General features: G+C 40.7%; 1 protein-coding gene and 1 long non-coding RNA gene across 7 annotated transcripts in view; one reads left to right on the top strand and one right to left on the bottom strand.

Moving 5' to 3' along the window:
* The first annotated feature begins 2,753 nt into the window (after window positions 1-2,753).
* Window positions 2,754-21,566, top strand: LOC102264698 (glutathione S-transferase omega-1). 5 transcript variants are annotated; one of them, XR_011462800.1, is made up of 8 exons: window positions 2,754-2,878; window positions 3,122-3,247; window positions 4,711-4,819; window positions 8,400-8,622; window positions 11,315-11,413; window positions 16,592-16,698; window positions 17,470-18,811; window positions 18,920-21,566. XR_011462800.1 is itself a non-coding variant. In XM_070363834.1 (7 exons), exons 1-7 carry the CDS (start codon window positions 2,872-2,874, stop codon window positions 17,621-17,623), a joined length of 825 nt encoding a protein of 274 aa, XP_070219935.1. In that variant the 5' UTR covers window positions 2,754-2,871; the 3' UTR covers window positions 17,624-21,566. The 5 variants fall into 5 exon arrangements, 4 of the variants coding, with proteins under 4 accessions (XP_070219935.1, XP_070219936.1, XP_014336283.2 ...); XM_070363834.1 differs by having other exon boundaries at window positions 17,470-21,566; XM_070363835.1 differs by lacking the exon at window positions 3,122-3,247 and having other exon boundaries at window positions 2,825-2,878; window positions 17,470-21,566.
* LOC138985839 (uncharacterized) overlaps window positions 4,816-22,943 on the bottom strand; it is a 28,510-nt gene continuing 10,382 nt past the window's right edge. For both annotated transcript variants that reach the window (XR_011462802.1, XR_011462803.1), the window contains 4 exons: window positions 20,601-20,692; window positions 7,967-8,178; window positions 7,827-7,880; window positions 4,816-5,176 (listed from right to left, as the gene is read on the bottom strand). This is a non-coding gene — a long non-coding RNA (uncharacterized lncRNA). The remainder of the gene's footprint in view (window positions 5,177-7,826; window positions 7,881-7,966; window positions 8,179-20,600; window positions 20,693-22,943) is intronic.

Here is a 22,943-nt window from a genome sequence, read left to right as displayed (position 1 = left end):
CTGCTGGGCTGGCAGAGCCGCCACTGTTTACACCGTATCCGGGATACCGTAACTCCTGAGCCCATTGGTTCTGCCCTTTAAGCTTCTCTCTCTTAAGCCAAGCGGATTGGTGGAAGAGCTGAGCTGTCTCAACCAATGGGAGAGCGGAGGGCAAAACAAGAGGCTGGCCCCGGGTGGGTGCTGGAGTGATCCAGCCTCGGACAAGTAATTACACAAATAATAAATGGCATTAACAGGCTTTAGTATTGAGTGCTGACCGTGCCAGACGTTGTTCCAAGGGCGGTTCAGATATTATTTCATTTAATATTCAAATCCTCTATCAGACCCATTTTGTAGAAAAGAAAAGCAGGGTGAGAGAAGTAATTGCCCAAGACTACAAAACTGAGAGGGACTTAAAGCCAGATCGAGTCTAAATCTAGAGCTTCAAACCTTTGGTTACTAATTACATACTCTAATATACCCTCCACTATTTCAAGGAGGCATTCAGCTTCTGGAAGTAACGGATCAAAAGATTCGCAGTTTGTTCTTGCTTCCTCCCTTCCCTCTCTTGCCCTCCCCACCTTTACTTTTGCACTCCTTCCCTCCCTTCTGGTCCTCTTTCTTCCCTTCTTTACGTCTCTCCTTCTCATCTTGCCATCTTCTCGTCTTCATTTCACTCGCACATATTAATATTTACCGAGTATTACTGTGCATTGTGCTAGTCGCTTGGAACAAAATAGTGAGCAAACCAGATACAGTTCCTTTCTTTGTGGAACTTAGAAGAACTTCCTTCTTAGTGGGGCCCAGCGAGTGAGGAATAGACATCCATTTCATTACATAAAGGTAGAATGGTAGATTGAATTAAGAAGAAAAGAAGAACGATATTATGAGGGCTTATGGTGTAATTCTCTCCTGGTTGCATGGGCAGTGTCAGAGCTGATTGCTGTGTGCATGTGCTGTTTTCATTGAGATTTAAAGGATAAAGAGTGATGGCTGAGGGGCAGGGGATGGGGAAGGAATAGAGGACAGTTTTTTAAAAAGTATCAAGGCAGGACAACAGATGGTAAGAACTGGGAAGGGCAGTGTTATTGAAATAGAGGAAGGTCAGTAGAAAACACTGAAGGCTGGAGAAGGAGCAAGGGACAAGTAAAGGCCAAGTTGTGAATGCTGATCTTTATCCTAAGAGCCAGGGGAAGACATTGCTGCTGCTGCTAAGTCACTTCAGTCGTGTCTGACTCTGTGTGACCCCATAGACGGCAGCCCACCAGGCTCCCCTGTCCCTGGGATTCTCCAGGCAAGAACACTAGAGTGGGTTGCCATTTCCTTCTCCAATGCATGAAAGTGAAAAGTGAAAGGGAAGTTGCTCAGTTGTGTCCGACTCTTCGTGACCCCATGGACTGCAGCCTACCAGGCTCCTCCATCCATGGGATTTTCCAGGCAAGAGTACTGGAGTGGAGTGCCATTGCCTTCTCCGGGGAAGACATTAAATGATTTAGAGGAATGACAAGATAAGATTTATGTTTATAAAAGATCATTCTGGCTGGAGGATTATCAATTGGGTAGGAGAGTGAGGAGAATAGAAATAGGAAGATCTGTTAGGAGTTGATTTCATGATTCTAACAAGGGAAGCAAAGCAGGGTTGTCAAGCTGAGCACTACCGGCATCTGGGACTGGATATGGGGTGAGTCTCACTGCAGGATGTTTAGCAGCATCCCTGTGAGTAGCACCGCTACTGTTGTGACAGTCAAAAATGTCTATAGGGACTTCCCTGGTGACTCAGTGGTAAAGAATCCACTTGCCAATGCAAGAGAAATGGGTTTGATCCCTCATCAGGGAAGATCCCACATGCTTCAGAGCAACTAAACCAGGGAGCACCAACTACTGAGCCCATGTGTGACAATTACTGAAGCCTCGACACCTTGGAGTACTAGCTCGGCAACAGAAGCCACCGCAATGAGAAACCTGTGTACTGAAACTAGAGAGCAGCTCCCACTTGTTGCAACTAAAGAAAAGCCTGCACAGCAGCAAAGATCCAGCACAGCCAAAAATAAGTAAGTAAGATAATTTTTTTAAATGTCTGTGGATATTGTCAAATGTTCCCTTGAGGGGGGGGGCAAAATCACCCCCAGTTGAAAGCCGTTGAGGAGGCAATGTGTTAAAAATATTTTAAAGGTAAAAACCTATATCAGGACTTCCCTGGTGGTCCAGTGAAGAAGACTCTGTTCCTAGTGCAGAGGGCCTGGGTTTGGTCCCTAGTCAGGGAACTAACCCCACATGCTGCATCTCAGAGTTTGTAAGCCACAACTGAAGACCCCACATGCCACAGTGAAGATCAAAGATCCTGCATGTTGCAACTGAGACCTGGCACAGCCAAATACATAAATATGAAAAACAATAACAACAACAGCTATGGGCTTTGGTGATGGATTGATAAAGAGGGGTAAGAGAGAAGGAAGAATCCAGGATGCTCCTGGGAGTCTGATTATCACAATCAGAGATGGTGGTGCACTTTGCTGACATGGGATGAGGAAGGAGTAGAGCTATGTGTTTCTGCTCTGAAGAATTTCTTTGCTGAAATGTGAGTGCCAAACACAGGTGGTGCTTGGTGTTAAGGGTCTGCACTGATTGGCTGACAAAATCCCACATTGCTGAGCCACAGAGAGAAGTGGCTTGGACAACAGTCAAACTTTCTTCTCAAGTACTTCTTAAGCTCGGGATAGTTTCTGTTGCCACTCCCTCACTAGTTGACTTATTTGTGTTCCATCAAGCCCTCCCTACACCCCACCCCACCCCCAGAAAACACAATATTCCTTTAACTACAACTTGAGCATTTTAAAGCCATCACTAGAAAGGAAGGTGAGGAGGCAAATCTTGCTACTGCTCCCAGAGTAAATGGCAGGTAGGTGAGGCAGAAGGTGAGAAGAAGTGTGAACTCTAGGAAAGAGATACTGATCTGGGCTGGAATTAGCCATGACCTGGGAAGTCGAACCTGCCCTTTGCTAGAGCAAAGGAGAAACTGAACAAAATCAAATTGAAAAAGCATTGGAAAAGCATGTCTTACTCTCTGCAATCTGACCGGGTTTTAGATGAAAATGGAGGTCTCTAACTGGGTTTCTGGGGAATATCTGTGGCTGGTATTCAGGTGGAGATGCCGTGACCTCTACACCGTGCAGATCACAGGAAGAGGAGTGCTCTTTATTTCTTAGTCTGGAGGTGAAAGACAGACTATCCCAGAAAATGGACTTGGAGGGACAATTGAGGAAAATGGGTGAGTTCTCACTGTGAATGATTTTTGATATTAGAAATAAAATCTAAGACCCATAATTTTTTAATCTAATCAGTGATGCAAGGAGCAGCCCTGAGCTTCCAAAGATGATAAGCAGTGTGTTTCACTATTTTTAGGAAGCCTGCAATCCTCCTAAACCCATTTTAGCTCTTTCAACTTTCTTTCCTTGCAAATCTCCATCCCATCATCACTAGACCAGTCCTGGACAGATTAAGCCTAATCCTCACCTTGAGGTTTTATCCCTTTGTAGATCTCAGCTTGTCTTAAAGGCCAAAAGAGCAAAGGTCTATTCGAGTTTATGGAGCTCTAAAACCCAAAACCTGTCCAGAACCATCCACAGGAAAACAAAACAACAACAAAGGACATTTATTTTCCAAGAAGAATTCATCTCACTCCCAGCTTCTCAGCTTTTCTTGGGTTGTAGCCAAGGTCTGTGATATCTGAAAGATGACTTTTCTCATCTCGCTAAAATGTTCACCCATGAAGTAGGTTTTCTAGGATCTTTAAACATGGAAAAAGATTATACAGCATATTGGAAATTACTCCATTTATTAAGTACACGTATCAATGACCTTCTGTGTATTAGACAAGTATTTGCTTTTTGTGAAAGGCAATGTGTACAAGAAAATTGAGAAAGCAACATGTGAGCATCATTTCTCTGGATAGAAAGATGTAAATAATCAAAGTTTTTACAGTAAAGGTAAGCAGTTGCAACAGAGTATCTACTTATTTTCCTGTAATTGATCCGTTTTATAGTAGTCATAATACACCTCAATTTATTGAGTTCCTACTATGTATTAAGAACTTAGTAAAAATAGAATCCTTCCAACAACCATACTGCAGAAGAAACAGGCTCAGAGAGGGTGAATTTAAGACTCCAGTTTTCACATGTACTGCAAAGGCGCCTGCAGTGGGAATATCGGCTGTGATCTCCCTCCAGGCGCCCAGGCTGCGGTAGTTGGGTCTTCCTTCTTGGAGAGGGTGGGGAATCCGCCTGCGCGCTGGGTCGGGTCGCCCAGGGGGCTTCTGCGCTCAGGTTTCCTTTCAGCGCCCGGGCAGCGCGGGTCCCTGCGCACACAGCCCAGGGCGGGCTGACGGCTGCCCCAGCCTGGCACTTCTGAGAAAAACAGGGGAGGCGCGACCGACTTCCTGGTTGAACTTTAAACTCCATTGGGAGCTCGGCCTGTGCTGCGCTGCAATGTCCGGCGGAACGGTCAGAAGCCTGGGGAAGGGTGAGGCTGCCCTCCGCGATCTGCAGCGGGGATCTGGGCGACCCTCGGCCGCGGGTCGGCATGCGGCTGAACCTCCTGGGAAGGCACCCGCCCGGGGAAAGAGGCCGGGGCCGCAGCGCGCGGGACCTCTCCACCGCTGGGTCCGGGGAACAGCTGGAGGCTGGGGGTCCCTGCCACTCTCTGGGTTGTAACTGCGTCCGGTTCTCCCCGCAGGAAGCGCGCCCCCAGGGCCCGTCCCCGAAGGCCTGATCCGTGTCTACAGCATGAGGTTCTGTCCTTACGCCAAGAGGACGCTCCTGGTCCTGAGGGCCAAGGGAATCCGGTGAGGACCATGGAGGGGGCTGCTCCCCGATTTGGCCATGAACCAGCTGCTGAGGAAGGCCAGCTATTTGAGCTCTGGCAGATCCCTGAGTCTTGCTATATTGCCCTATATCCCAGTCCAGAGTCCCGGCCTTGACTCTGGGTAGAGTACTGAGTTAATTGTACTGTGCATATTTCTATAGTTTGGGTTATTGGTTGAAGCAAATAAAGTGTCTATGCCTAAAAATTCATGCTTTGGGGAAGCCACACAGCAAGGTTATTGATATAGGCGTTTTCCACAAGAAATCTGCAAGTCATTGGCTTTTCTCTGACACTGAAGAGCCACTGGAACCTTCTCCCTTAGAGTGACCTTTGGAATCTGTTGAACAAACATTAGATATATGTGGTGTGGAAGTTTTAAGAGATAGTTTCCATTCCAAAGAAATTTTCTATCTATATGCTTAGAATGTATAAACTACTTTTAGTCTTCTAGGGGGAGAATTAAGCAGGCAATTCCTTTTCCCTAAAAAAGGTAAGATATATTCCAAAGGGTAAAAAAAACACATTATTTATCAATTAGTCATCACTTCAGTAAGATTTCCATCATATTCTGGGTGAAACTGATTCTGAACACATAGCAAAATATTCAACATTTAGTAACACTTATCAAAACATTGTCTTATCTAAATATCATAATATTTATTGTATTAGAATCTCTTATTGCAATTAACAGATATCCAATTCAGTTGGATTGAAAAAAGACATATCTTGTGCTCATACAATTGAAGAATCTAGAGTGTAACTCCAAAACTAGAGTGTAACTCCCACTCTCCACAACTAGAGAAAGCCTTTGCACAGCAACAAAGACTCAGTGCAACCAAAAATTAAATTAATTTTTTTAAAAAGAAAAATTCAGCATTAAGACACAGCTGGATTTGAGGGCACCAAGTCCTGGGTGAGTGCCCCTCTGGACTTCTAAGTTGAAAACAACCCTATCTTACTGGCACAGTTTTCCAAAGGGAAACGGGATTGATTTACTATAAAAATGTGTGATAGGGGGTGAAGGGTGGTAACAGCTGCTGGGCAGTGCAGACAACAGAGGTCTACTATGTTCATGGATTAGTTTTTAGTCCCAGGGGACTTTGATTAGAGAGGTAGCTGACTTTACTATGGGGCTTCTCAGGTGGCATTAGTGATAAAGAAACTGCCTGCCAATGTAGGAAACTTAAGAGATGCGGATTCGATCCCTTAGTCAGGAAGATCCTCTGGAGGAGGGCACGGCAACCCACTCCATATTCTTGCCTGGAGAATCCCTATGGACAGAGAAGCCTGGCGGGCTACAGTCCTTAGGCTTGCAAAGAGTCAGACATGACTGAAGCGACTTAGCATGCATGCACGCTGACTGTACAGCATTAGCAGTTCAGTCCAGTCGCTCGGTTGTGTCCAACTTTGCGACCCCATGGACTGCAGCGTGCTAGGCTTCCCTATCCATCACCAACGCCCAGAGCCTACTCAAACTCATGTCCGTGGCATCAGTGATGCCATCCAACCATCTCATCCACTGTCGTCCCCTTCTCCTGCCTTCAATCTTTCCCAGTATCAGGGTCTTTTCCAATGAGTCAGTTCTTCACATCAGGTGGCCAAAGTACTGGAGTTTCAGCTTCACCATCAATCCTTCCAATGAATATTTAGGACTGATTTCCTTTAGGATTGACTGGTTGGATCATTATAGAATCTACTAAAGCCTGGTTTTCTCTGAAAGGCACATCTTCCAACTTGCTGCAGCAGGTATGTTACCCTGTTGGCTCATCGTGCCAGATTACCAAAATGCATGTGTTCTGAGAACCTTGTTTATTACAAAAACCCAGAATTTACCTTTTCTTTTCATAGTATGAAATTTCAGAAATCTTGATAATTCCTTGGCAGAGAGCCTCATTATTCTTGCAGTGGCTTGTATATGAGTGTACAGTAATCTGTCAGCAGACAAACCCTTTAATACATACACACAAACGCCACTGTTCGTTCTGGCTATTCCTTTCTTTCTGTGGGAGAGAGGGTAGGATTGTGTATTTAATCCTCAAGCTAAATGATTTTGTAGCTACTCAGGTGGATGGGGATAAAGGAACAAAAGACGTTGGGGTGTATTATTTCTGAGTAACTAATTGGTTCTATTAACACTTTTCCAGCTTTGACAATGATATGGACCTGAGACCTAACTTTAACAATTATATGAACCTTCCCTTCCTCTTGTTTCCCCTAAATCTTTCAGGCAGGACAGAAATCAGATTTAAAAACAATCAATATGTTCGGACTTCACCTGTTTCTTCTTTATGGGTTTATTTAGTGTAATTTACTCATATGCCATTTTAAAAAAAAATCAATGCATGGAAATTTAATCTGAAAGCTTATTTTGTGGATGAATTTTTTGGATTCCTTAATATTCTTGTAAAAATTGATGAAGTTTCTATTCAGATTAGCAAAAGAAACTGAATTTTATTAATACCATGTTGATTCTCATGTAGTGAGACCTGAACAAACTCAATTAGTTGGCTCAGATATTTTTAGTCCCAAATGGAATATCTAAATGACAGTCTTGAAGAATTTCCACTTATTTATTCAACCAATGTGTGTTGAGTACCTATCTAAAAATGTTTATATATCTTCATACCATTTGAATCTATTTAAAACTTTGCTCATTTACATGTTTGTTTATGAATATGACCAAGACACACAAGCAGATCACTGCTTTCATGGAGCTTACATTCTAAGGAGGTGACATAACAAATATGTAATTAAGTTAGCAAAGTAATTTCAGATGCATATCTTAAGTTCAATGAAGAAAGTAATTCAAGAGATATAAAAAAGGCCAGTGTGGTCAGATCATAATGACCAAAGCAAAAGTCATAGGAAACAGATGTGACAGGTAACCTAGGGCCAGATCACATGGCATAAAAAGGGGTTCAGAGTTTATCCGCATTGCAGTGAGGAGCAATTGTAAATAAGCAGGAGGGTGGCCTCATTCAACTTACCTTTGTATATGGAGAGTGGGGACTTCTCAGGTGGCTCAGTGGTAAAGAATTCACCTGCCAATGTAGGAGATACTGGTTCAGTCCCTGTGTCTGGAAGATCCCCTGGAGAAGGAAAAGGTAACCCACTCCAGTATTCTTACCTGGGAAATCCCATAGACAGTGGAGCCTGGTGGGCTACAGTCCATGGCCATGGGGTTGCAAAGATTCTGACACGACTTAGCAGCTGAGTACACAGGCACGCGAGTAGAGTGACTGACTGTAGGGAGGCCATAGTGGAAGTAGACGGGCCAGTGGGACTACCGTAGAGGTCCAGGTGGCAGATGATGTCTTGGACGAGGTGGCAGTGTTAAAGCTGAGAAGCAGATGAAGCCAGACTGTGATTTGAAGGTCTAGCTGACAGGTCTTGCTGATCCATGCGATTTGAGGAAGAGGGGGCAGGGGGAAGGAATCAAGGCCACACTGACTCCAAATTTTGGGGTCTGATCAGCTAAGTGGGTGATGAGACCGTTGACATTTTATTCAGGAATACAAGAAAAATGTTACTGTCTTCACTGTCTTTTGTGTGCTTTTCAGGCATGAAGTCATCAACATCAACCTGAAAAATAAGCCTGAGTGGTTTTTCAAGAAGAATCCCTTAGGCCTAGTGCCGGTTCTGGAAACCAGTCTGGGTCAGTTGATCTATGAATCTGCCATCACTTGTGAGTACCTGGATGAAGCATATCCAGGGAAGAAGCTGTTGCCAGGCGACCCCTATGAGAAAGCTTGCCAAAAGATGGTCTTTGAGTCCTTTTCTAAGGTGCGTGTTTAAGCAATTTCAGCTCCTATTGAAAATGTCTTTGTTTTTAAAGCTGAATCAGTGCGTTCACTCTAGGTTCAGTGATTTGGAAGGGTAAGAAACAGGATTATGCTCTTGCCGGCTCTGACATGTCCTGTGCGCCCTTTCATGATCTGAATCCTTCTTACTTTCCTAACGCTTTATATTCTTGTCATGCTGAAATTTTTCCCAGACTTGCTACCTTCTGCTCTAGTCTTTCTAGAAGACTCTTCCCCCTTCTTACTTTGCCTGGTTATCCCAGGTTCTCTTTTGTGCAGTCTGCACTCCTGTATGAGTGGGACCATAGAGGCTGAGGGCTGACTATACTGTGCCGATTTATATAAGGGGGTTGAACATTCAGATTTTCCTATCTGGGGGCGGGGTGTCCTGGAACCCAACCCCCACTTCCACCCCAACCCTGCCACCCCCAGCAAACACTAAGGAACCACTGTACCTGTCTGGAGACTGCTGTCTCCCAGAAGCTTGTTAGTGCCCAGCTCTGTGTTCCCACATGTGCTAACTTCCCTCTGTGGGGACTGCTGCCTTCTTGTTCGTAAGTTGTATGCCTGTGTGTTGTACCAGGGCTGTGAGCTTCTGAGGATGAGAGCTGTGTTTCCATTACTGCTGGCTCACTTGTCACCAGCCTTGTCACCAGCCCTGCCACTCCTTAGCTGTGTGACTCTAAACAAGTTATTTATTATTTGCCTCTATACCTCAGCTCATGTATAAAATGAGTATAATAAGGGTTCCTGTGCCACTGAAAAAAATCGGTTAATATAAAACGCCTGAAGTCCAATACATGGTGAATACTCAGTGTTGGCTCTTGTTCTTCTAGCCACAGTGTTTATCTGTGAGCATCTCCTGTGTGTTGGCAACAGCTCCTTATGGGCTGAGTAATGGCATTCCTGTAGAGAACTTCCTGTGTTTGAACTAGCATCAGTATTAATTCAAACAGTTAGATTAGTTCAAACAATTAGTATTAAAAAAGAAATGACCAAGAGCAGACAATGTGAATAGCCGCATCAGGTTATATCTATATAATGTCTGTATAATTCTGTTAGTTCATCAGGATATATGTCAGCATAATAGGAAACATCTTGTCTCTAGGGAAAGAAATGGTGAAAAAAAATCTACAAAGTGAGACTTGTAGGGAGAACATATTGTCTAAGGAAACACTGAAAAGGGAAAAACCAGTGGGGAAGGAAGAGGGAGTTGGCTGGCTTAGCAGAATGACAGTGAAAGAATGCTAGAGATTTCCACTGTCGAATATGATAGGCGATATGGTGTTTACAAGAAAGATATTGGAGAATTAAAGAATCATAATACTGAGATTCCTTGTACTGTCTAGAAAGAAAAGGCGCTAACAGCTGGAGACGCCCACCATTTGTTCCCTGCTCACACCCAGAGAAGAGGTGGGCTTAAGTACCGCATGACCCCATCCTCCTGACCACAGCTCAGGAAGCCAGAAACGCCCCCAGCCGTACCCCAGACCAATAATTATTTTCCTGAGAACTTGGGAATGAGACACAAACTAAGACAATAAAGGTGTTGAGATTTTGGAGCTGTACGTTTATATCACTGGAGACCTAACAAACCAAAGACACACACAAAAAGAATTTTTAGGAAAGCAGAGGTTAAGAACATTGCAAAGGGAACTGACATTTGGCAAATAATATGAAGCAGACATTCAAGGAGAAGCAGAGATGAAAGACCATCCAGACCCAGATGGAAATGTGGAAGGAACGGCTGCCTGCAAACCTCAGTTCCAATGCAGGCAAGCTGTACCAACATGGTTAGGCTTTCTGGACATTCTCCTGTACTTTTACAAGGGCCTGTTTACTTACATTGGGACAAGTGGATTTCTGTCTCTTGCAGTGAGACAATACCAAAGACTGAGCATTAAAACACAAACACCTCCACCACAAGCATTAAAGCATCTGCTGCTACACCTGTCAAGTCTTCAGGTTGTCAGCCACTTTGAGCTGTCTTCTCATGCTTGTCCCAAGGTAGAGTTCAGGAAAATCTCCTTCCCAGCTCTCTTTGCAGCTGGTGCCAAGGCCTGGGACCTAGGCTCTTCCTCTCACATGCACACATGCTAGGGTTCAGTTCAGAAATGAGACATGTGGAGAAGTAGGCATGGGCTGGGGCACCGGTTCTGCTGATGAGAGTGGCTGGTAGCAGAGCTCCTGGCTTTCAGGAGCTGGGGTGATTGCAAGATTCAATTCCAGCCTGGCATCACTAACCTTATAGTCCAGCATCTGGCAGGGGCACAAACTGTAGCACTGAGTGCTCAATTCACTGGTGGCAAAGAATGCTTCCCATCAGGTCCGTTTCCACCATGATTTTGGAATGGTCCAGTTCAGTTCCAGACTTGTTTGTTCCGCCTCTCAACAATTCAATGAGCAACAATTCTATCAGTGTCCTTTTAAGATATGTTTGACTCAAACTCAACAAGATGGCTTCTCCTAATAGCTCCTTATAAAATCTTGACTCTTACAGCATCTTAGGCCACAAAACTGTTTTTAAGATCAGTACCTGACCTCTGTGAGTACAGAAACTAAAGTTTCCAGAACACCCTGACTCTGGGACTATAAGGGTTCTGTGGTGCTTTTATATGAAGGGGCTGATATCGTTAGCTTCACACTGATAAACTAAGAAGTTTTTCTCTGTCTAGGTACCATCTTTGATGGTAAGCTTTCTTAGAAAGCAAAATAAGGAAGATTGCTCTGGCCTAAAAGAAGAACTGCATAAAGAATTCAGCAAGCTGGAGGAGGTAATCAACCCCTTCTTGATTTTATGGGAGTAATACATGGTATCCATTTTTTCTTCTATTCTTTTTTTTTTAATATTCCCATCTCCAAAATCACTTTAAGGTAATTAGCAATAACGCCAAAAAGGAAATTTTAGTTTACAACAGATAGCTATAAGCTGCTGTGTTTAGGATATAAATGACAACACCTAAAAATGTTTTGTCATGGACTTGCTTTTAGAACATTTTATTGCACTGACATTAAAATATCAAGGAAAAATGTCACCCACATTTCCACAATTTGTCACCTGTTTTAATTTTTCTATGCTTGTTCTATGTATATTTTTAAACATTCAGATCAGATCAGTCGCTCAGTTGTGTCTGACTCTTTGCGACCCCATGAATTGCAGCACGCCAGGCTTCCCTGTCCATCACCAACTCCCAGAGTTCACTGAGACTCGTGTCCATCAAGTCAGTGATGCCATCCAGCCATCTCGTCCTCTGTCATCCCCTTCTCCTCCTGCCCCCAATCCCTCCCAGCATCAGAGTCTTTTCCAATGAGTCAGCTCTTCACATGAGGTGGCCGAAGTACTGGAGTTTCAGCTTTAGCATCATTCCTTCCAAAGAAATCCCAGGGCTGATCTCCTTCAGAATGGACTGGTTGGATCTCCCTGCAGTCCAAGGGACTCTCAAGAGTCTTCTCCAACACCACAGTTCAAAAGCATCAATTCTTCGGTGCTTAGCTTTCTTCACAGTCCAGCTCTCACATCCATACATGACCACTGGAAAAATCATAGCCTTGACTAGACGGACCTTTGTTGGCAAAGTAATGTCTCTGCTTTTGAATATGCTATCTAGGTTGGTCATAACTTTCCTTCCAAGGAGTAAGCGTCTCTTAATTTCATGGCTGCAGTCACCATCTGCAGTGATTTTGGAGCCCAGAAAAATAAAGTCTGACACTGTTTCCACTGTTTCCCCATCTATTTCCCATGAAGTGATGGGACCGGTTGCCATGATCTTCGTTTTCTGAATGTTGAGCTTTAAGCCAACTTTTTCACTCTCCACTTTCACTTTCATCAAGAGGCTTTTTAGTTCCTCTTCACTTTCTGCCATAAGGGTGGTGTCATCTGCATATCTGAGGTTATTGATACTTCTCCCAGCAATCTTGATTCCAGCTTGTGTTTCTTCCAGTCCAGCGTTTCTCATGATGTACTCTACATATAAGTTAAATAAACAGGGTGACAATATACAGCCTTGACGTACTCCTTTTCCTATTTGGAACCAGTCTGTTGTTCCATGTCCAATTCCAGCTGTTGCTTCCTGACCTGCATACAAATTTCTCAAGAGGCAGGTCAGGTGGTCTGGTATTCCTATCTCTTTCAGAATTTTCCACAGTTTATTGTGATCCACACAGTCAAAGGCTTTGGCATAGTCAATAAAGCAGAAATAGATGTTTTTCTGGAACTTTCTTGCCTTTTCCATGATCCAGCGGATGTTGGCAATTTGATCTCTGGTTCCTCTGCCTTTTCTAAAACCAGCTTGAACATCAGGAAGTTCACGGTTCACATATTGCTGAAGCCTGGCTTGGAGAATTTTGAGCATTACTTTACTAGCGTGTGAGATGAGTGCAATTGTGCAGTAGTTTGAGCATTCTTTGGCATTGCCTTTCTTTGGGATTGGAATGAAAACTGACCTTTTCCAGTCCTGTGGCCACTGCTGACTTTTCCAAATTTGCTGGCATATTGAGTGCAGCACTTTCACAGCATCATCTTTCAGGATTTGGAATAGCTCAACTGGAATTCCATCACCTCCACTAGCTTTGTTCGTAGTGATGCTTTCTAAGGCCAACTTGACTTCACATTCCAGGATGTCTGGCCCTAGGTCAGTGATCACAGCATCGTGATTATCTGGGTCATGAAGATCTTTTTTGTATAGTTCTTCTGTGTATTCTTGCCATCTCTTCTTAATATCTTCTGCTTCTGTTAGGTCCATACCATTTCTGTCCTTCATCAAGCCCATCTTTGCATGAAATGTTCCCTGGTATCTCTAGTTTTCTTGAAGAGATCTCTAGTCTTTCCCGTTCTGTTGTTTTCCTCTATTTCTTTGCATTGATTGCTGAAGAAGGCTTTCTTATCTCTTCTTGCTATTCTTTGGAACTCTGCATTCAGATGCTTATATCTTTCCTTTTCTCCTTTGCTTTTCGCCTCTCTTCTTTTCACAGCTATTTGTAAGGCCTCCCCAGACAGCCATTTTGCTTTTTTGCATTTCTTTTTCATGGGGATCGTCTTGATCCCTGTCTCCTGTACAATGTCACGAACCTCATTCCATAGTTCATCAGGCACTCTATCAGATCCTAACCATAATCAGAGCATAAATCATTCGTGTTCTTTTTTCTACTTATTATTATATAATAAACATTCCCCGCCACAAAGAGATGCCATGAATTAGACAGACACTTGGGGAAGCCCAGATATGGTTTACCTGCTTTGCAGAAGAACTGCCATTTGGACCTTTACACGAGAATTCCTCTTCCATTCACACTGAGCGTTAGGTTTTTACTGAGGGAAGACACAGTTCCTGTTTCATATGGAAATGCAGGCTTTTATCAGTAAGTATGAATTTTGCTGTAGATTATTTCAGAAACCGTTGTGTTTTTTTTTTCCATTAAGAAAGTTCTATTACTCTCTCTCTCTTTAGTCACTAAGTTGTGTCCAACTCTTGCGACCCCATGAACTGTAGCCTGCCAGGCTCCTCTGTCCATGGGATTCTCCAGGCAAGACTACTTGAGTGGGTTGCCATTTCCTTCTCCAGGGGATCTTCCCAACCCAGGGATCAAACCTGGGTCTCCTGCACTGCAGGCAGATTCTTTACCAACTGAGTCTTGAAGTTTGCTGTTTTTTTTTTTTTTTAAGCCATGAATGAGTGTTCGATTTTATTGAATGCTTTGTCTGTTCCTATTACATTTTTTCAAATGTTCATAAAAAATTTTTCCCTTTAAACAGAAGAGTATAGTATAACTAACAGATTTTTCTGGTGTTGAACTATGCTAGTATTACTGGGATAAAACCTAATTGTTTTAAATGGTTTTCATATATATTCTAAAATTAGTTAATATTTAAAGAATATTTGCGTATTTGTTTATATAATAGATTACTTTGTTCTAATAGTATCTTTATTTGGTTTTATATATCAAGGATATTCTCACCTCATAAAATGAGTTGTTACTTTCTCTGGATGTCTAAGCTCTGAAACCATTTGATATCTTTTGGCTATTTCTGTAAAATATTTGAGTCTGGTGTCTTTTATGTGGGTAGAGTTCAATTTTTAATGGTGATTAATTTGGGGGGGTGTTGTATTTTTTCTTAAATCAATTTTGGTAATTTCTATTTTTACTGAAAATTGTCCATTTCATCTAAGTTTTCGTATATATGGACATGAAGATGATCATGTTTCCTGATTTCAAAAAATCTCTGTGTACAACTATAGTTGGCCCTGAACATTGTGGAGGCTGAGGGTGCTGACCCTTTGAGCAGTAGAAAATCCATACACTTCCTGCTAAATTTGGGGTTAGTTGGGAGGCATATAAGTTTCTTCCCATCTGTGCTTATAGACTCCCAGTTAAGGACTAATACATTTCCATGTTTCAGGCTGCTGAGAGGTTATTTCCTTCTGACTGAAACTATACTTACTTTATTATGCACAATATAATTACCAGTCACTACAGTTTTAAGGACAGCCCCAAACAATATTGATTCATTGTAGCATTCTAAGTACCTAATAATTCAAGGTACTCTGCTGAACAGTATGGGAGGTAGAAAGTGAGAGGCAGTTCATACTATGCAGATGGTTAATTTGGTGGTAGACCAAAAACATACTCAGGTAGGTATAAACAACCTGTTTACAATGCAGAATATTATAAGGGCCCTGAAAAAAACTATGGATATCTTATAAATGGCAAAATGGTTTGGTGTTAATTAGCTAGATAATAATCTCAGTTCTTCTCTTTGTAAAACCATAATACCAATTCACCTTCTTAAATTTCAGGCATACACTTTTGTGCTTTGTTTTCAAAGAATTTTACTTGGCATCTGTTTAATAATTAATCTAGTTATTTCCAATATATTTTAAGTAAACTTTTCTACTGAAGTATTATATGCAGAGATTTACCCAAAGCGTAAGAGTATAGCTTGATGAATTTACAAAGTAAACACAACCATGAAACTGGCACCCGTATCAAGAAAGAGAATATTAGTTTTGAATGATTTTTGTACTTCATACAAACGGAATCATAATATTCACTCTTTGGGGTCTGACGTCTTTCATATAATATCAAGTTTCTGAAGTTCATCTATATTGCGTGTAGTTAGTTCATTCCTATACTTTGTATAGTGTTCCAATGTATGCTGCTGCTGCTGCTGCTGCTAAGTCGCTTCAGTCGTGTCCGACTCTGTGCAACCCCATAGACGGCCTCCTCTGTCCCTGGGATTCTCCAGGCAATGTATGACTACTATTCATTTTAGTCCTAATGGACGGTAAACATTTCCACTTTGGGGTTATAAAATAGTGCTGTGATGAACATTCTTATACCTATGGTTTAGTGACTATATGTTCACATTTTCAAAAAGTAGAATTACTGGGTTATAGAGTATGCATGCACTCCGCTTTAGGAGACAATGTTAAAAAAAAATGGCTAAACCAATTTATACTCCTGTCAGCAGTGGGTCTACAGAGTTACTAACTTCATCTTATTCCTTTTAGCCATTCTGATGGATGTGAAGTGGTATGACATTTTCATTTTAATTTGCATTTCCTGAATGACTCATGTAGCTGAGCACTTTTTCAAATGATTATTGGCCATTTGGAACTTCTCATTTGTGAAATTCAAGTCTTGCCCAATTTTCTGATGAATTGTTTGCCTCTTTCTTATTGATTCCCAGGAGTTCTTTCTATATTCTGAATACCAGTCCTTTGTTGGATATGTGTATTGCAAAGATCTTGTATTCTGTGGCTCATTTTACTTTTTTCCCCTTTCCAGTAAAATAGACTGTTTTGCGTTATCCCAAACCAAGAGATTCTAAAGCTTAAACTAATCAGACAAACCCCAACTTGACTATGTCAGGGCAAAAGTTGCTACTGTCACTTACTTGACTTGCCTTACCAGATGCAGAAATAAGAAGTATTCTTATGCTGTTTAATGTTCAGGTTCTGACTAATAAGAAGACAACCTTCTTTGGTGGCAGTTCTCTTTCTATGATTGATTACCTCATCTGGCCCTGGTTTGAATGGCTAGAAGCCTTGGAGTTAAATGAGTAAGACATTTGAATATTTTTTTGCATAATTTAAGATAATGATAACTGGAATTGTATACACTAACCTTTTTATGGACAAAATTAATGTATCTCATCAAGTAGATTAATGGGAGCAGCCAACAGAAGGATACTTTGACTTTCCAGGGCATGTCCTATACCTATACTCACGATTTTCTCCCATCTCTGGGGGTGGGCAAGGGTGGGGAGTTCTGTGACAGGTAGTAAAATATTTGAAAAATGATTTACTCCTTCCCTCTTGGTTAAAAATCCATAAGGATATACATTTTCATAACGATGTCAGGCAGGATTGTGTGACTAATGCCACCTCCCATTTACCAGCAAGAGTCCCACACTGTTATCCAAACTCCATGTTTTGAAGTTTAGCAGCCACCTTAGCTTACTCCTACTTCCCAGAGCTTACAGTTACCATTAGTCACAATCTGACCAGAGAGTAATAAATATGTAATGTTCTTGGTCGTCTTTCACTTTCTCATTTAAAAAAAATATCAGTCTCTCAGTTTGGACAAGTTCTTAGGTTAACTGAGCAATTCACTTCACTCTAGTTTTAGATTCCTCTTCCACAAAACAAGGACCTCTACAATATCTTCCAAATCTCTTATTTTATGGTTATGCATATCTTAAAGAAATATTTCTAAAGGACTACTTGAAAAGATTAGAGGAAAACAATATGAAACTGGCAAGTTACAGGAGCATTTGCAATGCCTTCCTACTTAGCCTTGTTCATCCCTCCATTCTTTCCAAATCCTGCAGGTGTGTAGACCACACTCCAAATCTAAAGCTCTGGATGGCATCCATGAAGAATGATCCCATAGTATCATCCCTCCCCACCGATGTGAAGACCCTTCAAGGTTTCTTCAACCTCTACTTACAGAACAGCCCCGAGGCCTGTGACTATGGTCTCTGATGGAGACAAGAGTCAGCAATGAAGACATAGCTGATACTTTGCTTCACTAACATGAATAATACCATGCTTTTATTTTACCAAGTGTTCTCATGTCTTATTGGATCACCTTCTCTGATTTGACATCAAATTTGGCTATACTGTGGGCTTTCCTTAAGACCCTCCTGCAGAAATATAAACATATTTCCTGTCTCAGAATGCTCAAATGACTCTAAGGGCTATCACAGTCCATGCTGATAGACTGGAGGATAAACTGCAGTGCACTTAATCTTAGGGCTGATCATGAGCTGGCCTCAGAGTGTTCCTGTGCTTGCCTCTCATAGCTGATCTCTTGTTCACATCATTATGATTGCTTAATTAGATCTTCAAATTTTTCTGACCTCATGGCTTCTGCATATGCCTTTCCTCTGCTTGGAATCCTCTACCTTTTCCTCATCACAAAGCTCATCCTTTAAGTATTGCTATGAATTGAATTTTGTCCCTCAAAATTTGTAGGTTGATGTCCTCACTCTCAGTATCTCAGAATGTGACTGTATTTGGAAGTAGGGTCTTTATGAAATGAAATGAAGTAATTTAATGTGGACCTACTCCAGTATGATTAGTATCCTTATAAAAAGGGAAATTAAGAGGCAGATACACACAGAAGGAGAACACCATGTAAACACGAGGACAGTTATTCACAATCAGAAACAGATTCTCCATCGTAGCTCAGCAGGAATCAATCCTGCTGACACCTGATCTCATACTTCTGGCCTCCAGAACTGAGACAATAAATTTCTGTGTTTAAGCCACTCAGTTTGTGGTACTTTGTTAATGGCAACCCTAGAAAATTAATACAGCCATCAAAAGGTGAGTGGGTAAATAAACTATGATATATATCCATACCATGGAATAGAAAGGAATCAACAACCAAAACACAGCAGCATGGGAGAATTAGAGAATAATTGTGCTGCATGGAAGAAGCCAGACCCCAAAGAAAGAGTATATAATGCATGTGTAATTCTTGAAAATGCAAACTAACCCAGAATGTGAATAAGCACATCAGTGATTCCCTGGGAGTGAGGGGCAGGGCTTCAGTGGTGTACGGGTATGTGTGGTGAGAGCCAATAAGGAAGAACCTGAAGGAGCACAGAAAAACTTCTGGAAATGATGGATATATTCATTATCCCAATTATAGTGATGCTTTTATGGGTAAGTCAAAAGTTATCAAGTTGTTTATATACATATAAAGTTGTTTATATATATATATATATACACACACACATACATACAGTGAATTATACATCAATTATATCTCAGTAAAGGGCTGGAAGAAGCACAAGCTGGAATCAAGATTGCTGGGAGAAATACCAATAACCTCAGATATGCAGATGACACCACCCTTATGGCAGAAAATGAAGAGGAACTAAAGAACCTCTTGATGAAAGTGAAAGAGGAGAGTGAAAAAGTTGGCTTAAAGCTCAACATTCAGAAAACTAAGATCATGGCATCTCGTTCCATCACTTCATGGCAAATGGATGGGGAAACAGTGGAAACTGCCAGACTTTATTTTGGGGGGCTCCAAAATCACTGCAGATGGTGATTGCAGCCATGAAATTAAAAGACACTTACTCCTTGGAAGGAAAGATATGACCAACCTAGATAGCATATTCAAAAGCAGAGAGATTACTTTGCCAACAAAGGTCCGTCTAGTCAAGGCTATGATTTTTCCAGTGGTAATGTATGGATGTGAGAGCTGGACTGTGAAGAAAGCTAAGCACCGAAGAATTGATGCTTTTGAACTGTGGTGTTGGAGAAGACTCTTGAGAGTCCCTTGGACCGCAAGGAGATCCAACCAGTCCATTGTAAAGGAGATCAGCCCTGGGTGTTCTTTGGAAGGAATGATGCTAAAGCTGAAACTCCAGTACTATGGCCACCTCATGCAGAGAGTTGACTCATTGGAAAAGACTCTGATGCTGGGAGGGATTAGGGGCAGGAGGAGAAGGGGATGACAGAGGATGAGATGGCTGGATGGCATCACCGACTCAATGGACGTGAGTTTGAGTAAACTCCAGGAGTTGGTGATGGACAAGGAGGCCTGGCGTGCTGCGATTCACCAGGTTGCAAAGAGTCGGACACGACTGAGCGACTGAACTGAACTGAAAATTGTTGTGGGTTTTTTTTTTTTTTTGGCCGATTGAGGGATCATAGTTGCGCAACAGGGATCAAACCTGTATCCACTACAGTGGGAACATGGAGTCTTAACAACTAGACCACCAGTAAATAGTAAAATTTTTCTGCACAAACAGTAAAGAAATTCTGCATAAACTAAATGTTATTCTATGAATCAAGATTGTTACATATTTCCATGAAAAATGCTGGTATGTAAGTATTCACAATCATTCTTGGATTGAGAATATTAAGTATTTCCCCTCAATAAGACAAATTTCCCCTCAAAGGAGTTTATATTATGGATAGAACAGTGAATGCATCTTTGAAGGTGACCACATGAAGTGATCCAGCAAAGACCAGACGTGTGTCTTATTCACAAGTATTTCCTATACAGCTGGGAAATGCGGTATAATGTTCCACTCTCTGAACATTTAATTGTTCTAATGTCCCTAAAAACAGTTACTTCAAACTGAGCTCTAATATGAAGACCATCTTAATTTCAGCATTAGTGGAAATAATGAAAATAATTCATAGGTACCCTTTTAGGAAAAGATGAAACTTTATGTACTTATTCATGTATTCTTTACTTGACAAAGGAAATATTATAACACACTGATAAGAAGAGAAAGACAGTAATTAATCTGTTAGCTTTTGCCCTGCCAATTTGTTGCCAGAAAGTACTGATTATATTAAGCCTTATGATTAGGACTTTTATTCCTTCCATTTTTCCTTGTTCCAATTTCTCATGTAGACGTGCTTTGATAAAATCCAGAAGGATAAATTAAAATGTGACCCAATGAAAGGAATTCTGCAGGAGGCTGCAACTTACCAGAGGGCCAGTTCAAATTCTGGAAGGGAGGAGTAACTAGGCAGGTAGGTGCCACAGTAACTGAAGGAAAGTAGAGTCCAGGAGAACATTGCCTATAATATAAAATACAGTGCAAGGATTTAATCATTATGTTCAGGTTAACTATAGCCTTATAGTTTAATTTCTTTTATTTTTTCACATAATTCAAATATATTTGCCTCGTGCAATGTCTAGGCTGGTTTCTTACACTATTAACAGAAAGCCATGAGCAAAGTTAAGATCTCTGTTTAAAAGATTTTTGAGTGAACTAAGGCCATGAGTCACTGTCTCATGACTTCAGTGCCGAATTAAGCACACTGCACTATGTATGTCCCTGTGTGCCTTGAAATGGCCCAAGAACCATAAAATATTCCATAAATATATGAAACATGGTAATTAGAGAAGTTATTCAAACAACTTGAAATACACTGGGCAGTTGCAATAATTCTAGCTTAATTGCATGTCTCTGTCCCTTAGGCCGTATCTGGCCCTTAGCTTAATATCTTCCAGTCCTTAGAACAACTATAAAAAGTTATTTTCTCATTTGTACCTACAGTTGAACAAATGAAACTTGACTTTAAAGTCTTAGCAACAATGTGTTTAAAATCTACACAGTGAGGATGTTAATGCAGGGAGGTGTCTGCTTCCGCTTCCTTGTGTGTGACGCTTTAGTTTCCCCTCCTTTAGCTGCTGTTCTTCACTGTGGTTCCATAGACACAAGTTTTGCCTTCTCCTATGTCTGTCTTCTTTACATTCAATTCTCTATTGCTCATTCTGCATATTTTTAATGGCCCTGTTCTCTGCATTTTTACACTTTTCACTTTAACTGAACTTACTATTCCACTAAACTTTATCATTTATTGGGTTTATTTAGCATAGTCTGATCAATAAAAACAGCTTGTATTTTCTGAGCATCCAATGCAAAAATAAATATAATTTCTTGTTGGACAGAGGCTTTAATGGAATAATTTTCTATCCTTGCTAGACAGACACTTCCTCCCATAATTGAAGATTATTAATTTTATATTTTCTTTACATTTATTTTACAAAACACAAGACTTTTGAAGAAAACACACACACACACTAGCCATCCAGAGAAGAAAAACAAATGCTCCTTAATTATACTACAAAATTTGATAAATTTGTTTTTGGTGTTTTCTTGTGTTTTTACTTATAAAAATACATTTTTTTGTTAATATAACTTTGCTTTTTATAGCTATAATAATCATGGATTAAATAAATAACCTACATAATAATTCATTTTAGAAATGGAACTTGGATCATATATTCCATGACTTCTATTGAGTTTTTTTTTTTGCTTGTTTACTTTGAGCATTTTATCATTAATAATTTTTCAAAAATATGAATTTTAACATTCACATAGTACCTCTTTATGGGATCTTTAACTTATTTAACCATTCACAGATTACTGGAAATTTAGGTTGCTTCCAATCTTCTGCTATTATGACAGTGCTTTTAATTCGTTTGCACACAAATGTATGGCCCTATTTCTGATTATTTCCTTTAAACTGAATAGTTCTTGAAGTGGATATAGAGTAGATATTTACTTCTCAGGAAGCTTGTATGAATTCATATGCCCACCATTAGGAAAAGAGCACTCCCAGTTTCACTGCAGTCTGTGCTAGCAAATATGAGCTTTAAAACAGTTGTGACTTTGACAAGTAGAAAAACCTCACCTTTGTTTAAATGACACTTTATAAAATGAATATTCAAATGAAACATTTTTTATGTTTTTGGTCATTAGTAGTTTTGTGGTTTGGGTGAGTTCCTTATCCATTGTTCTAATGAGATATCTTTTTTCTTATTTCATAAATGGTCTGAAAATATTTTGCCATATTTGTCCCAAATACTTTCTTCAGTTTATTATTTGCCTTTTAACTTTTCATGGTATTTTCAATATTCATAGGTGTAAAATTTGTATATAATCAAATATGTCAATCTTTCTATTTCCACTTTTTTCCTTTGTGCAAAAAGTCCTTCAACCTTAAATTATTTCAATTTTCTACCACAGTTTCATCTATTTTTCAATAGGTTTGTTGTTTATTTATTTATTTATTTTTTTTACCAATCACTTACATTTATTTCAGGACATAATATACTATTTAGACCCAAGGACAGTGCTAAATCATAACTCTGTTAAATACCTACAGGATATTTCATTTTTTGAAGATAGGTCCTTAAAAACTGGACAGATTAATAATATAACAAATATCAAAATCAGATGAAAATACGTTATTGCTCTCATTCACTCTGTCCTAATGTTAAAGATGTTACAAAGATATACAGATTATCATCATGCTGTTC

This window comes from Bos mutus, chromosome 26 (assembly GCF_027580195.1).
Source record: "Bos mutus isolate GX-2022 chromosome 26, NWIPB_WYAK_1.1, whole genome shotgun sequence".
NCBI lineage: Eukaryota > Metazoa > Chordata > Mammalia > Artiodactyla > Bovidae > Bos > Bos mutus.
The sequence above is the reverse complement of the archived record's forward strand: the minus strand, read 5'-3'. Positions and strand labels throughout refer to the sequence as shown.